This window comes from Gymnoscopelus microlampas (assembly GCF_963454915.1).
Source record: "Gymnoscopelus microlampas genome assembly, chromosome: 2".
NCBI classification, from domain to species: Eukaryota; Metazoa; Chordata; class Actinopteri; order Myctophiformes; family Myctophidae; genus Gymnoscopelus; species Gymnoscopelus microlampas.
In genome coordinates this window covers 13418931-13432556 of record NC_139939.1, presented here as the reverse complement: position 1 = coordinate 13432556, position 13626 = coordinate 13418931, and the positions used below count along the sequence as shown (strand labels likewise).

The following is a 13626-nucleotide window of genomic DNA, read 5'->3' as shown; positions in this document are numbered from 1 at the left end:
CAATATCTGGATGGATAAATAGCAGAAACATGTGCTGATGGATAAATAGCACTCCAGGTAAGATGATACAAATATGGTTATTTGGGGTGAACTGCTCCTTTTTTTAAAGGACAAAACGGAACAAGAAAATGCGGTAAACAAACGTAGTTGTTCGTAACAATCATATGAATCATATCTGCGCTGCCTCAAAATGTTGCCAATTTATCATGGCCTGAACCATGGTTTTAAAATGAACTGATACCGGATAATGAATCAAATCAAGCCGGATCAACAAAAAGACGACTCCCTATAATCGTGAACAAGGGAGTGGTTGCTATGTATGGTCTCCATTCTATAACCATATTAATTTGCATGACCTCTTAATCTGACTGGAGAGTGAAATGTCACTAGTCTTTTCACACTGGCACAGGTAATTTTTGCATGGGGCTGTTGTTTCATTTGAATATTCTGTTGTGTGTTTGACAAAATGATAAGCTTACGGTCCAGGTAAAAGTCCTCTCCGATCAATTTTGGGCTGATAATGAAATTAAACCATTACAACCGGGAAAGATTTGAGCTATATACTGTATACTGCACATTGGTTGGCCATTCCAAAATAGCAGATATAGAAGCTCACAGTGCGTCACTTCGAGGTGTGCTGCTTGCTTGTAGATCTCCTATTTTTGAAAAATCGTGAATATGTGTGCACATTTTTTAATACATTTTATTTTTTTACTAAAATCTTTGCTTCTGGGGGTCCCTGGAACAAGATAATTTGAGATGGGGGGTCCGCGGCCAAACACGTATCATTTTGGGAGGTCCTTGACATGAAAAAAGTTTGAGAACCACTGATATAGTGACATACATTTTTCAGAAAACTGCTAGGATTTAAAAGACATTTTTTAGAATCGGACCCAGGTCTTCTTAATGGGCTAAATAATGTTGTTCTTCCCTCACTGACTTGGTGTATCCTCTTCTCCACATCTCTCTGTGTTTGTCCCTCTCCTCCTCCATGTGTCCAGGGTAAGATAGTGAAGAAGTACACACAGCCCAACCCCAAGACGTACGAGGTGAGGATCCAGCTCATACTAAAGATGTGTGGAGATGCCCTGCTGGACGCTGTCCGTCTCAACTGTAGGATACTGGGAGTAGGTGTGTATGTTACACGTGTGCGCGTGTGCACACACACACACACACACACACACACACACACACACACACACACACACACACACACACACACACACACACACACACACACACACACACACACACACACACACACACACACACACACACTTAGTTTCTGTCTCAAGCCTATTGCTTAACTTATACTCTGTCGTTCAAAGGTATCAAATTATTAATTATCAAATCAATAAATAGTGGAAACCTGTATCTGGTTTGGTGGTATTTTTCATTCATTCACTCTGTATGCTGATTCTCATGGTCTTTGGCTAGGTTTTCATGTTGGTGGAGCAGGTTTACTTTAATGTACTGAAAATGGAAAACTAGTTTCAGTCATATTTACATAAAAGGCTTTTGGAGTTTTCCTTTTCAATTAAATTTCAATTTGATTCAAAGGGCTTTATTGGCATGAGAAAACATACGTTTACATTGCCAAAGCAAAAAGCACAATACAACAATACAGCAATACAATCAAAACAAAAAATGTACATTTGAAAGTCAGAATCTTCAATAGATCAATTTCTATGTACCAAGATCACTGGGTGCAGGTATAGTGCAGGAATATACACAATGATTATTAGTCTTTAGGGTGGTTGTGTTCCGTTTGTCATTGTGTGAGCTTTAACTCCTCCGCTAACGCCAGTCTCCGCCCCACTCTTCATTTCCATTGGCAGGCGTGTCTACGGGAGGGCGGGTCAACCCCCAGGAGGGCGTGGTCCTCCACTCCACCAAGCTCATCCAGGAGTGGTCGTCGGTGGACCTGCGGACCCCCATCTCCGACGCCCTGCACCTGCCCGTCTGGGTGGACAACGACGGCAACTGTGCTGCGCTGGCCGAGAGGAAGTTCGGCCACGGCAAGGGAGTGGAGAACTTCGCCGCCATCATCACCGGAACAGGTGAGGAAGAGGAGGAAAGACGGGATGTTGTTTTCAGTGTTTGCCAAGGAGAGTTTTACATCAAACATTGCATTTGTATATGTTTTTTTTTTCTCCTGAAACAATATTGATTTTATATGGAAATTGCTGGCTTCTGTCTGTGTTTGTGTTTTACACAATAATAAAATAATAAAAACAACAAATACGAGATATAGAAACCCCAAGGCAATTCTAAAAACATATCACCTCAAAATCAAGACAAAAATATACCACTGAATTGTTAAGCCTGATTTATACAGTACTTCGATCTAAGATCGTTTTGCGTGCCATAAACAGCAGATCAACAGTCTTAAGAACATCTGCTGTTTGCGGGTCCATGACGCATATAAATTAAGCATTACAGTCCCTCAAATTAATTTGATTACAGATTGGGGACAGGTTACACAAAGAGAGTGTACAAATGGAACCACTTGGACTGGTAAGGGTGTACAATTAACACTAATGATTGTACTGTATAATCTGTGTGTCAAATGATCGTGTAGAACCGGGTCATATCCTGAACAAGTGGTTCTCAAAGTGGTCCTTGAGGGGGTCCCCAGCAAAATGACTGATAGTTGTTAGGAACCAAATGAACCCTTACTGGTCTGTAACTCTGAGAGAAACAAATCGACCCTTACAGGTTTGATAAAACGGCATAGAATATAACGGATAATAATCAACATTAAAAGAAAAGAGTTAAAACAGCATAAGAATATTTTTTGTTTTTGGATGCCAGATGCTATGTATATGTATGATTGATATGTGTTGTCTTTTTGCTCTGTTTTTGTTTGTTGTTTTATTATAGACATTTACTACAATTGCCATATTGCTGTGTTATATAACTGAAAATGCCAAATAAATATATTGTTTAAAAAAAAAAAAAAAAAACAGCACAAGAATAGAACAGTGTACAATAACAGATAAAAAAAACAAGGGGGGTGCGTAAGATGGATACAATCCAGACTGGTTCTAAAAGTTAGGGAGAAATGGTGTGTTTTGAAAATAGGGAGAAGGGACAGAGAAGGGACAGCTGTTCTATAATTTGGGGCCTACCACAGAAAAAGCTCGATCCCCCTTTTTGTTTCAACCTGGTTGGATTGAGAATCACTGGTCCCATCCGCCCTGTGTGCAGGCATCGGAGGAGGCATCATCCAGCACAATGAGCTGGTCCACGGCAGCACGTTCTGCGCTGCAGAACTGGGTCACGTCATGGTGTCACTGGACGGCCCGGAGTGCATGTGTGGCAGCCGAGGATGTATAGAGGCCTACGCGTCTGGAATGGCCCTGCAGAGAGAGGCAAAGAGACTGCACGACGGTAAGAGCGCGTGTGTGTGTGTGGGGGGGCGTGTGTGCGCGCGTTCATGCGTGTGTACGAGTGTTTGGAAGTTTACACGTTTAAGATACACTGAGGCTGAAAACAATTTGTGTGCAAGAGAGAGAGATGTATAATGTATGGTGTGTGTGTGTGTGTGTGTGTGTGTGTGTGTGTGTGTGTGTGTGTGTGTGTGTGTGTGTGTGTGTGTGTGTGTGTGTGTGTGTGTGTGTGTGTGTGTGTGTGTGTGTGTGTGTGTGTGTGTGTGTGTGTGTGTGTGCGTGCGTGCGTGCGTGCGTGCGTGCGTGTGTGTGTGTGCTCTACAGAGGACCAGTTGAAAGTGGACGGGATGGACGCCAAACTGGATGAGCCAGTCACTGCTGTTCACCTCATCAACGCTGCCAAACAGGGCAACTCCAAAGCTGAAGCTGTCCTTAACACAGGTTAGAATACACACGCACGCGCACACACACACACACACACACACACACACACACACACACACACACACACACACACACACACACACACACACACACACACACACACACACACACACACACACACACTTATTATAATTAGTATTAGGCAATTAAATAAAGCAACATAACATTACAATACATCAATTTATAACCACTAAAATATTTTTTTTTTATGAGCATACTGACTGGTGAATAGTCAGTGTGATTTCCTGAGAGTAGCCTGACAATTACTGCCTTCCTGTGCCAGGCAATAAACACACACACACACACACACACACACACACACACACACACACACACACACACACACACACAAAGGCCTGGGTTGTACAGTGGCAGTGAAACATTTTTTGCCGCATTTTCTGAAACTAATGGATTTACAAAGAATGCGGGCGACGTGAAATTGGGCGCAATAAACGATCAGTCAATGCACTGATCACATCAGCGGTAGGGAACAATTGGATCACCGTGATGAAGCCAAGCCATCATCTTCAAATCTACTCATATCACAGCTCAAAGTTGTATAACATGTCTCAAAATGACATTTATCAATTTGCTTCAAGGAGCAAGTTGGTACAGTTGAGTCTGTAAAAGGCACCGACTTTGAAACGGACATGGATATTATACAAACAGAGAAACTGAAGGAAGAACTTGGTGGGAAATTGTAGGCAAGTGACTTTCTTGGCAACATGAAAAAGTAAACAAAGAGTAACAAAGTCTGATCGTATAGCCTACGTAATGGTTGAACAAAATGGAAACCAGAAACATCGTTGTCTAGTTAATACTCAATAGTACAACGGTGTAGCATACCAAAAAGAGACACCTCACGACGCGGTCACTCGTCTGTCCTTATTCTTTGCAAACGACACCGTTGCATATAAAAAATGCCTTACAAAACTTTAGTATAGGATTAACACAGAAACAGCGCAGTGCATTTAATGATAAAGTGGTGGAAAGAAGCGAATCTGCTACAGGAATGAGGTGTCGGCATCTGCAAACGTGCACGTGATTGTGTTTTACATTATGGTCGGTAAATGTAACATTCGTCCAGTACATTTTTATCTTATCAGCCACGTCGGCCAGCCCAAAACATGCCTAGCAGGAAGCCCTGACACACACACACACACACACACACACACACACACACACACACACACACACACACACACACACACACACACACACACACACACACACACCTGTCTTGTGTCGTATCCATAGGTGAAAAATGAATGATTGTCTCTCTTTCTCGTTCGATGTCTTTTCACGCAGCCTCTACGGCGCTGGGCGTGGGCATCGTCAACATCCTGCACATAGTCAACCCGTCCATGGTGATCCTGTCCGGCGTGCTGGCCTCCTACTACCAGGAGCCGGTCCAACGCATCATCTCCCAGAGGGCCCTGTACTCCACCCAGAGCATCCAGGTTCTCACCTCTGACCTAGAGGAGCCCGCTTTACTAGGAGCTGCTAGCATGGTGCTCGATTATACCACCAGGAGGATATACTAGGGAGCACTGGTTCTCCTCAAGGACCCCCTAGTTTGGTATGCATTGGGACCACGGACCCCCTCCCCATAACTCTGAGAGTGTACAAAATGGAACGGGTCCATTTGGTTCCATTTGTACACTCTCTGAGTTATAGACCTGTAAGGGTCCATTTGGTTCCATTTGTACACTCTCTGAGTTATAGACCTTTAAGGGTCCATTTGGTTCCATTTGTACACTCTCTGAGTTATAGACCCGTAAGGGTCCATTTGGTTCCATTTGTACACACTCTGAGTTATAGACCTGTAAGGTTCCTAACTATCAAACATTATGCCGGGGACCCCCTCAAGGACACCCTTGGGGTCCCCAGACCCCACTTTGAGAACCAGTGTACTAGAGGAGGACAACGAATATCACTCACCGCCTGTTCTACTGGGAGGAGGGTGCTACCTGCTAGATTAAATCGTGTGCTGTATTTATTAGACAACTGGAAACATGGCAAACTTATAAGGACTACGTGGACTAGCGAACGTAGATTAGCGTCACAAATGCTACATGCTAAGGACTACGCTGACCAGCAAACACCCTTGGGCAACCTCGCATCACTTCCAGGGGAGCCTGTTGTCGCAGAGGCTGCTTGCATGGTGCTAGAATCTAGCTAATGAGAAAGAGAGAGCTGGAATAATACTTTTCATTTCATTTCATCTTTATTTATTTCATTAATGGTTTTACATGATTACATTAATTGACTTTTTTTTTTTTTTTTTTTTTACTTTTCTACATATTCCATAAATGAAAGGAGCAGGAAGAAGATACATCTTATTTATACCTGCCCCTATCTACAATTATAAGTCATCAAATAATAGATGCTCTGTCCAATGGCTACCATCCAGTACATCACCATGGTTCATCAAAATAAAAAGGATACAGGCGCTTTCCTCAGAGATGCAAAACCCTACACATTCACACCAGTATGTCAGTAGTATATAGCTAAAAGAAAGCATGCTGTGATTTAGTTTGCGCATTCATTTAGAATGGTGATAAAGGTGATGTTGCTGGAGGAGTCCAGTTATTCCAAAATAACGGAAATCTTCCAGCCAATGAGAACCTAGTCTACTACACCCATCTCATGTTCCATATAGTCCTTCTGGGATACAGCTAACTGACCATTGCTGCTATAAGTCTTTGTTGAGACTGCTATCATTACAAAGTGACATATTCTGTCTGTTACCAGTGGGGCCACACATCAGAGTTGATATGGCCAATACATATGGACTTTAAAGGTCAACTGTGATTGTTTTAACCTGAATTTAATTGCATTTCCCACATGGGATCAATAAAGGTCTGCCTTTTTTCCAATTGTGAAGAGGAGGTAAAAATCTCACATAACACTTCCCAACGTTTTCTGTGTGTCGAGAGCATGCTCTGTAGGCATTGGGAAGTCTTTGTTAGCAGCCCATGGAAAACATGCTGTTTGACATGCTGTAGGCTGGCAGAGGATCTCGTGCCTACGGCCACAGCACACCAGTGCCAATGTCTCACAGTACAGCATGATCCAGAGTGTGTTATTGCTTAATGTGTGTTCAGGATGAGTCTAATGTGAGTTACTTTACTGTCTAGCAATCTGATTGAATGAGTCTATCAAAAGTTTGGCTGTTTTTTGTTATTGCCAGAGCACTTTAAATCTAATCCCAGTTTAAATGGCATGCAATTTGTACACCCTATCGCAAGAACAAAAGTGGGTGACAAACTGGTCACAGTGTTCTGTTGCACATAAACATTCCCAGTTCTAATAGTGATCAAAATGTGTATAATACTATAATTTAAAGTATACTTTGACAAAAGAAACGCCAATTAATGTAGGTTATTGTGAAGCAGATTGACGGCTACCAAAGATCATCCATCCACTGATGCTCCCGTTTGTCCACACGTGAACAGTTTGAGTCACAGTGATATTCTCAATCTGCTATTGCCTGTACAGGTCTAGAGCCTTGTTTTTCTGTTCATACATAGTAAAGATATCATTTTTTACTGTGTATTGCTTGAGGTACAATCACATGCCTGAGACGGAAAGAACGTTTTAGACATGCCCAAATAATTGCTGAAACACGTACATGCTCATTTTGGAATATCAATCGTTTTCGTTCTTTGTTATTATTATTTTTATGTCAGTCCGCTAACCGGATGTCTATTCTGTCAGTTTGATTAGTTATGGAATTGAAGATATGTTCGCAACCGATCATGTAAAGTAAGATGTAAATGTAATTAATTTACCTGTTTTTGGAGATGACACGAGTCCATTGTTAATGGTACATAATGTTTTTGTTTTGAAACGATTTAAACTGATGGAAAAAAGACAACCCGCCGTGTTAGGTAGGATGTTATAGGGTTGAGAGTTTTTTTGTCTGAATGGGGTCTTCTTTAAAGAAGAACAAAGTGACTCTCCAAAGCTGTTACAATAGTGACAAAAGTGACTAAAGTCTAATTCATAATCCTTGCCAAAAATAACTGATCTCAAAGCTAACAATGTGTTTCATCGATTCACGACACATCTTGTTGATCAAATGGTCCTCGGCCTCTCTTGATCGTGATAGTGCTTCTGAGCAAGACGCCAAATCCTAAATGCTCCCCATTACACCTGAGCAGCACACTGCTTGGTCAAATGCCTCTGGGATCAATAGCTTGTAGATCAGTATACTTTAAGCTTAAATGTTCCTTACAATTTTAGTTTGCAATTTTAAACGTATTCATTTTTTATTTGCACAGAACATGACAAAAAGAAAAGAAACGTGCCAATGTTGTTTATATAGGCCAATAACCACCCCCCCTCCTTGCTAAGTGACCCCATCTATTGGACAAAGTAGGAATAGAAAAACTGATCATTTAAAGAAAAGATATATAAAACTAATAAGATTACAATAATACGAATAATTATAAAAAATATGATCAAAAAACAAACAAGTTAAGCAACAAAAAAAAAGGAATCACAGAGCACATGAATGAAAAAATAACAGTTTTTGGAGTGTCTCTTTTTTCTTAGAATATTTGCTGACAATATTAGTTAAACAGTTTTATGGTATGGCTTTTAATTGTTTTTATTTATATAATTAATGCGTTGTTTCACTTGCATGTTTATTTGTACATGGGAACAAGAAATGTGAAACGCCTTCAAATACATGTAATTTCATGCTCAGTCACAGTTAAGTACATCTTAATCGTTAATAACCCATTTATTGTCTGTCACATTATTTAAATGACAGCAAAATGGTTATTTGACTCTTTCATTTGTTCAAATTAAAATATTCCAATGTCAGTTATTTATTCATATATTTTGGAAGAGAAAAGCTGTTACAGAAAATAATTTCAGTATGATATTAGTCATACAGTAACAAGTGGGCCCAAAACTCTGATTGACCCAATGTGTCATTTGTGGCTCTGCCAAAACTCAGCTATGTGAATATCATTTTCTTCTGTGATGCTGCAGTAGGCTTATCTTTTGTGCCTTTATATCATTGTGTTATGTGTTAACACATGAAACAAAATACACCTGTAACAGTACTATGTCTTTGTCTTCACTTTTTTTAATCTGTCCTCTGCCAAACACAATCTCTTTGGGACCAGGAAGTTAAGAGTGGCATTGAAGTATTTATTTATCAGCCTAATAACTAATCTCTAATCTTTGTTGTTTATACTGCGGGCAAAAATAGACGATCTACAAGCTCACAACGTGTCACAATGTGTCACAATGTGTCACAACGTGACGCGTTGTGAGCTTGTAGATCAGCTATTTTTGGCGAAGAGTTTTGGTGTAGATGGGGGGAAAAACAGTACAGAGCCAATTCAGGACCAGTTTTCTAAGTCTAGAGGGTTTAAGTGGTTAAATGAACACTGGGGCTTTTACAGTGTGATGACAGTGGTACAGTTAGAGACCCAGTACATATTACATTGCTGACTGCAGGAGTATCTTTTAAAGGGGTATTCCCACTAAAATATAGACTTGTTGGACTGATCTGTCTAAAACTAATGACAGTGATTTGTTATGGTTTAATAAGCTTCAAGGAAAGTGCATTTCTAATGTTATATTCTTGCGTGTAGTGACGACTCCGAGCAGCATTGCAAACCAGTTGTACAAAGCTGAATCAATAAATCTTGCTCCTCCATGCAGTATAGTTTCAAGTTTACATATTATTTCTCCTCAACCGCCTACAGCACAGCATTATGTCTACTTAGCCACTTACAGTAGAGCACAAAGCGAACTCCAACATTTACCAAACCATTCTTAGCGGACAGTTTGCTTCAGATTCGTTTTTTTTTTAGATTTTGTAACCCCTTTTTTTTCCACCCGGTGCCAATTTGCTAAGTGATCCTGGGCACTACACTCCCCCCACCAGCCTAGGGAGGCCAGGGCCGAGCTCATGCCTCCTTCAATGCTTGAGAGCCAGCTGACCTTCTTGTCACCTGACAGGGGGGAGTTTCCCTGGTAGGACGTAGCGCGTGGAAGGAACACGTTATTCCAAGCAGTTCCCTTCCCCTCCATCAGACGCCCTGGCTGACCAGGGGGAGGCAGTACAGTGACCAGGATTACTACATGTTTTTGTGAGGGTATTAACTACCCTAGTAGACACGGGGAGAACATGCAAACTCCACACAGAGTAGGCCCTTTCGCCAACCCCAGATTAGTAAGCAAGTAGCCCTGGGGAGCCAGCCATGTGGCCCATAGGTCAGGAGCCTATCTCCTGTTTCTGCAGCGTGAGGCAGCGTGATGTACAAGTACACCCCCTGGACATGTATGTCGCAGGGACGTAACCACAATACAACCCTTGATGCTGTGTCCCAAGCAGAGAGGCATTGGGTACCATTTGTAAATAGACCCCCTGACCTCCCAACCTCAGGGTGCAAGGCACTGCAAGGCCACCGACCTGGAGTTGCTTTAGATTACAAGCTGCTAATTATGATATAATTACAGGGTACTTATACGATAATTATGGGGTGCAAAAATGTTGTTACAGGGAATACTATTCTAATTGCAGTGAATTCTATGATATGATGTGACTATCCATAGCAGTGTTTCTCAAACTTTTAAGTTACAAGGACCCCCTTTAACCAAATGGACCCTAACGGGTCCATTTGGTTCCATTTGTATACTGTCAGAGTTAGAACCCCCCCCCCCCCCCCCCCCAGGAACCCTGAGAGTCCCCGGACCCCACTTTGAGAACCACTGGTCCATAGGACAGAGGTACATAATATTCTTGATGGAGTCTGTGAGTACAGTTGTAAACCTTATGGCACGGTCACCATGATAGCACCACAGTTGAACTCATGTGAGATTCAGGAGCGACAACTCCAATGTCTTTCCACTGCTATTATCAATACACTAAATGCAGACATTTTCATTTGAGAAGAATTTAGTTCCTTTAAATAGTGTTGTTCGACATGACATTTATAACATGTAACTTATTATGCACAAATCAGGCATACATCATAGTTGAAGCAGTGGTTACACAGACATGGGGAATATATATTTATTGTCTCCGCCAGGCCGAAAGGCATGGCCGAGACTATGTTTTGCACCCTGTCAGTCCGTCCGTCCGCCCGTCCGTATGTCCGTTTGTCTGTGAGCAGCTAATCTCCGGCACTGTTGACCTGGTCGCTGCGAAACTGTGCACACAGTCCCTGGATGCCGAAGCCGAACCTCTGCCCCAAATGTTTCCGATTGGCTATAGCGCCACGAGGAGGCCGATTTTTGCAAAACACATTTTCTCATATTACTCCTACAGATTTTGTCCAAACATCATAGAAATCGGTACACAGTATCTCTATAGTCATGTGATCAACACGGATCTGTCCGATTTTCCATATTCCATCCTGATTGGTTAAGATTGGCTTCTAAAGTTTGCAGGATTGGTTCGTTTTGAACAAAATGCCACAAATCATAAACGCAGCACGCGCTTTACGTGAAATGTTGCACTCACATTCCCACTAGGCCGGGGAAGAAATGCCACTTGAAAATGTTCAAATCAGCCTCATGGTGACGCTATAACAGGCTGATTCGTGTTTTTACCTACAACTGCACTGATCTGCGTGAAACTTTGCACACACTCTCTCTAAAGGCCAAGGAAAAACCTTTGCCCTGCATTTTTTACATCTGCCTTTTAGAGCGCCACCAGGAGGCTGACTTTTGTACAACACATTTCTTAGTATTACTCCTTCAGATTCTGTAAAAAAAAACACGGTACACAGTATCTCTATAGTCATGTGATCAAGGCGGATGTGTCCGATATTTCATATTCCATCCTAATTAGCTTCCAAAGTTGGTAGGATATCAAATCATCAAATCATGAACACAGCGTGCGAATTCCATGAAATTTTGCACGTGCATTACCACTAGGCCGAGGAAGAAATGCCACCCTTTTCACATTGGCCTGTTATAGCGCCACCAGTAGGTCTAATTTAGAACACATTTTTGGAACAAAATGCCTCAAATCATGAATGCAGTGTCCGATTGCTGTAAAAGGCACCCTTTTCATATGCATATTATAGCACCACCAGGAGGCCACAATAACCTGACCTGGAGCACTTTTTCTAGTTATAGTTACAACACACACAGTGCATTAAGTGACAAATCTCCGCCAGGCCGGATGGAACTCCATAATTGGACAAGATTGATGTCATCAACATGACATCAGTAATTGGACCAATGTAAGTGGCAGAACACACAATATAACTGTATTCAACAACACTTGAAGAGGCTGCTTTTGTTAACCGTCTTATGTTTGTGAAATGTTGAGGTGGACCATATGTCTGAAAGAAGGACCAACCCATTGGTCTAAAGTTATTAATGCTGTTCCTGGGGAACTCAAGGTTTATTTCTTTGTAAAAGTGACAGACAGTGATCCGATTGAAGTCCATATCTTCAATATAGTGAAGTTGCCTCCAGTGACGACTGGAAAAGGAGAATGTTCCCTTGAGGTTCCCCCCATGCGCTACGGATACACAGCTGTACTGGTAGAAGATATGATTTACATCTGGGGAGGGAAGAATTACTGCAACGTGGTGAACGTGCTTTATGCATTTGATGTCGACACCCACATGTGGTTGAAGCCCAAGGTGTCAGGGACTGTTCCAGAGGGGAGGGTGTGTCACTCAGCCTGTGTCTTTAGGAAGCTCATGTATATCCATGGAGGAATCACCCAGCTGACTGGATACACTAATGACATCTACAAGTTGGACACCAGCACAATGGTCTGGGATTTAATTAACGCAGGAGGCACTCCACCACCTGCTTCATTACTGCACTCTGCCACCATGATCGGGACAAAGAGGTTTGTATTTGGGGGCTACGGGGGCCAGGGCGAGTACTACAACAACATGAGAGTGTTTGACACAGAGATCAACTGCTGGCTGAGCACACCTTCTGCACAGCTTCTTACAGTAAAACGCCAGGCTCACTCAGCCTTTGCCCACAATGGAGAGCTGTACATATTTGGTGGCAACAACCAGAAACAGTACTTCTATGATCTGTGGAAATTCAACCCAGAGACCTTCTCCTGGAATACGGTTGAGCCAAAGGGAAAAGGCCCGGATAGGATAGCAAAGATGCGCTGTTGTATGGTGGGAGATCATATCGTCTTCTTTGGAGGATTCAACACATCCGATGACCTGCACATCTTAGACTTGAGTCCTAGTCTTAAGTCGTTATGCAAGCTAGCAGTTATTCAGTACGGTGTGGAGCAGTCTGAACTACCACATGACATCAGGTGGGAACTGAGAGCCATGACTACCAACAGCAACCGACAAACTGACTAACATTAGTGTGCTCACTCAGCGCATTCCAGTGGATGTTGAGATGTCAAAGACGAGATGAAGATGACTCTGAGGTGTTTGTCCTGTACATATTAAAGTCTGAAGACGTTATGCAAGCCAATAGGTTATTCAGTATAATATCAAGTGGGAACTGGAAAATAATATGACATGGCCAATAGAGACATGAGGTTGAAAGTGGTTAAGTGTGTCTGTAGGTTTGAGAGAGCTGAAACCAAGAAGAACCCAAGATAACGTGATCCGAAGATTTACTGCTCCATTCACTCCCTGGTTAACTTATTACTTAAAAATCCTGTATCTCGGCTCCTGTGTACTTTTTTTTTACTATATATTTTTGGCCGAGACATGCTATTTTCAAAGGCAACAAAGACATGCTATTTTCCGCGGAAGCACAGTGAAACCCTCTGTGATTAGCAACCATCAGGGGATCGATCATACTGGAGATAAAT

At 42.1% G+C, this 13626-nt stretch overlaps 1 protein-coding gene across 3 annotated transcripts in view; it reads left to right on the top strand.

Moving 5' to 3' along the window:
* Positions 1-9026, top strand: part of gne (glucosamine (UDP-N-acetyl)-2-epimerase/N-acetylmannosamine kinase) — a 44089-nt gene extending 35063 nt beyond the window's left edge. For 2 of the 3 annotated variants that reach the window (XM_084079191.1, XM_084079190.1), the window contains exons 10-14: positions 1002-1131; positions 1839-2060; positions 3211-3393; positions 3717-3833; positions 5145-9026. In XM_084079191.1, the coding sequence (XP_083935317.1) occupies positions 1002-1131; positions 1839-2060; positions 3211-3393; positions 3717-3833; positions 5145-5380 (888 nt within the window). In that variant the 3' untranslated portion in view covers positions 5381-9026. The remainder of the gene's footprint in view (positions 1-1001; positions 1132-1838; positions 2061-3210; positions 3394-3716; positions 3834-5144) is intronic. The other variant, XR_014602332.1, reaches the window with a different exon arrangement.
* Positions 9027-13626: the final 4600 nt, after the last annotated feature.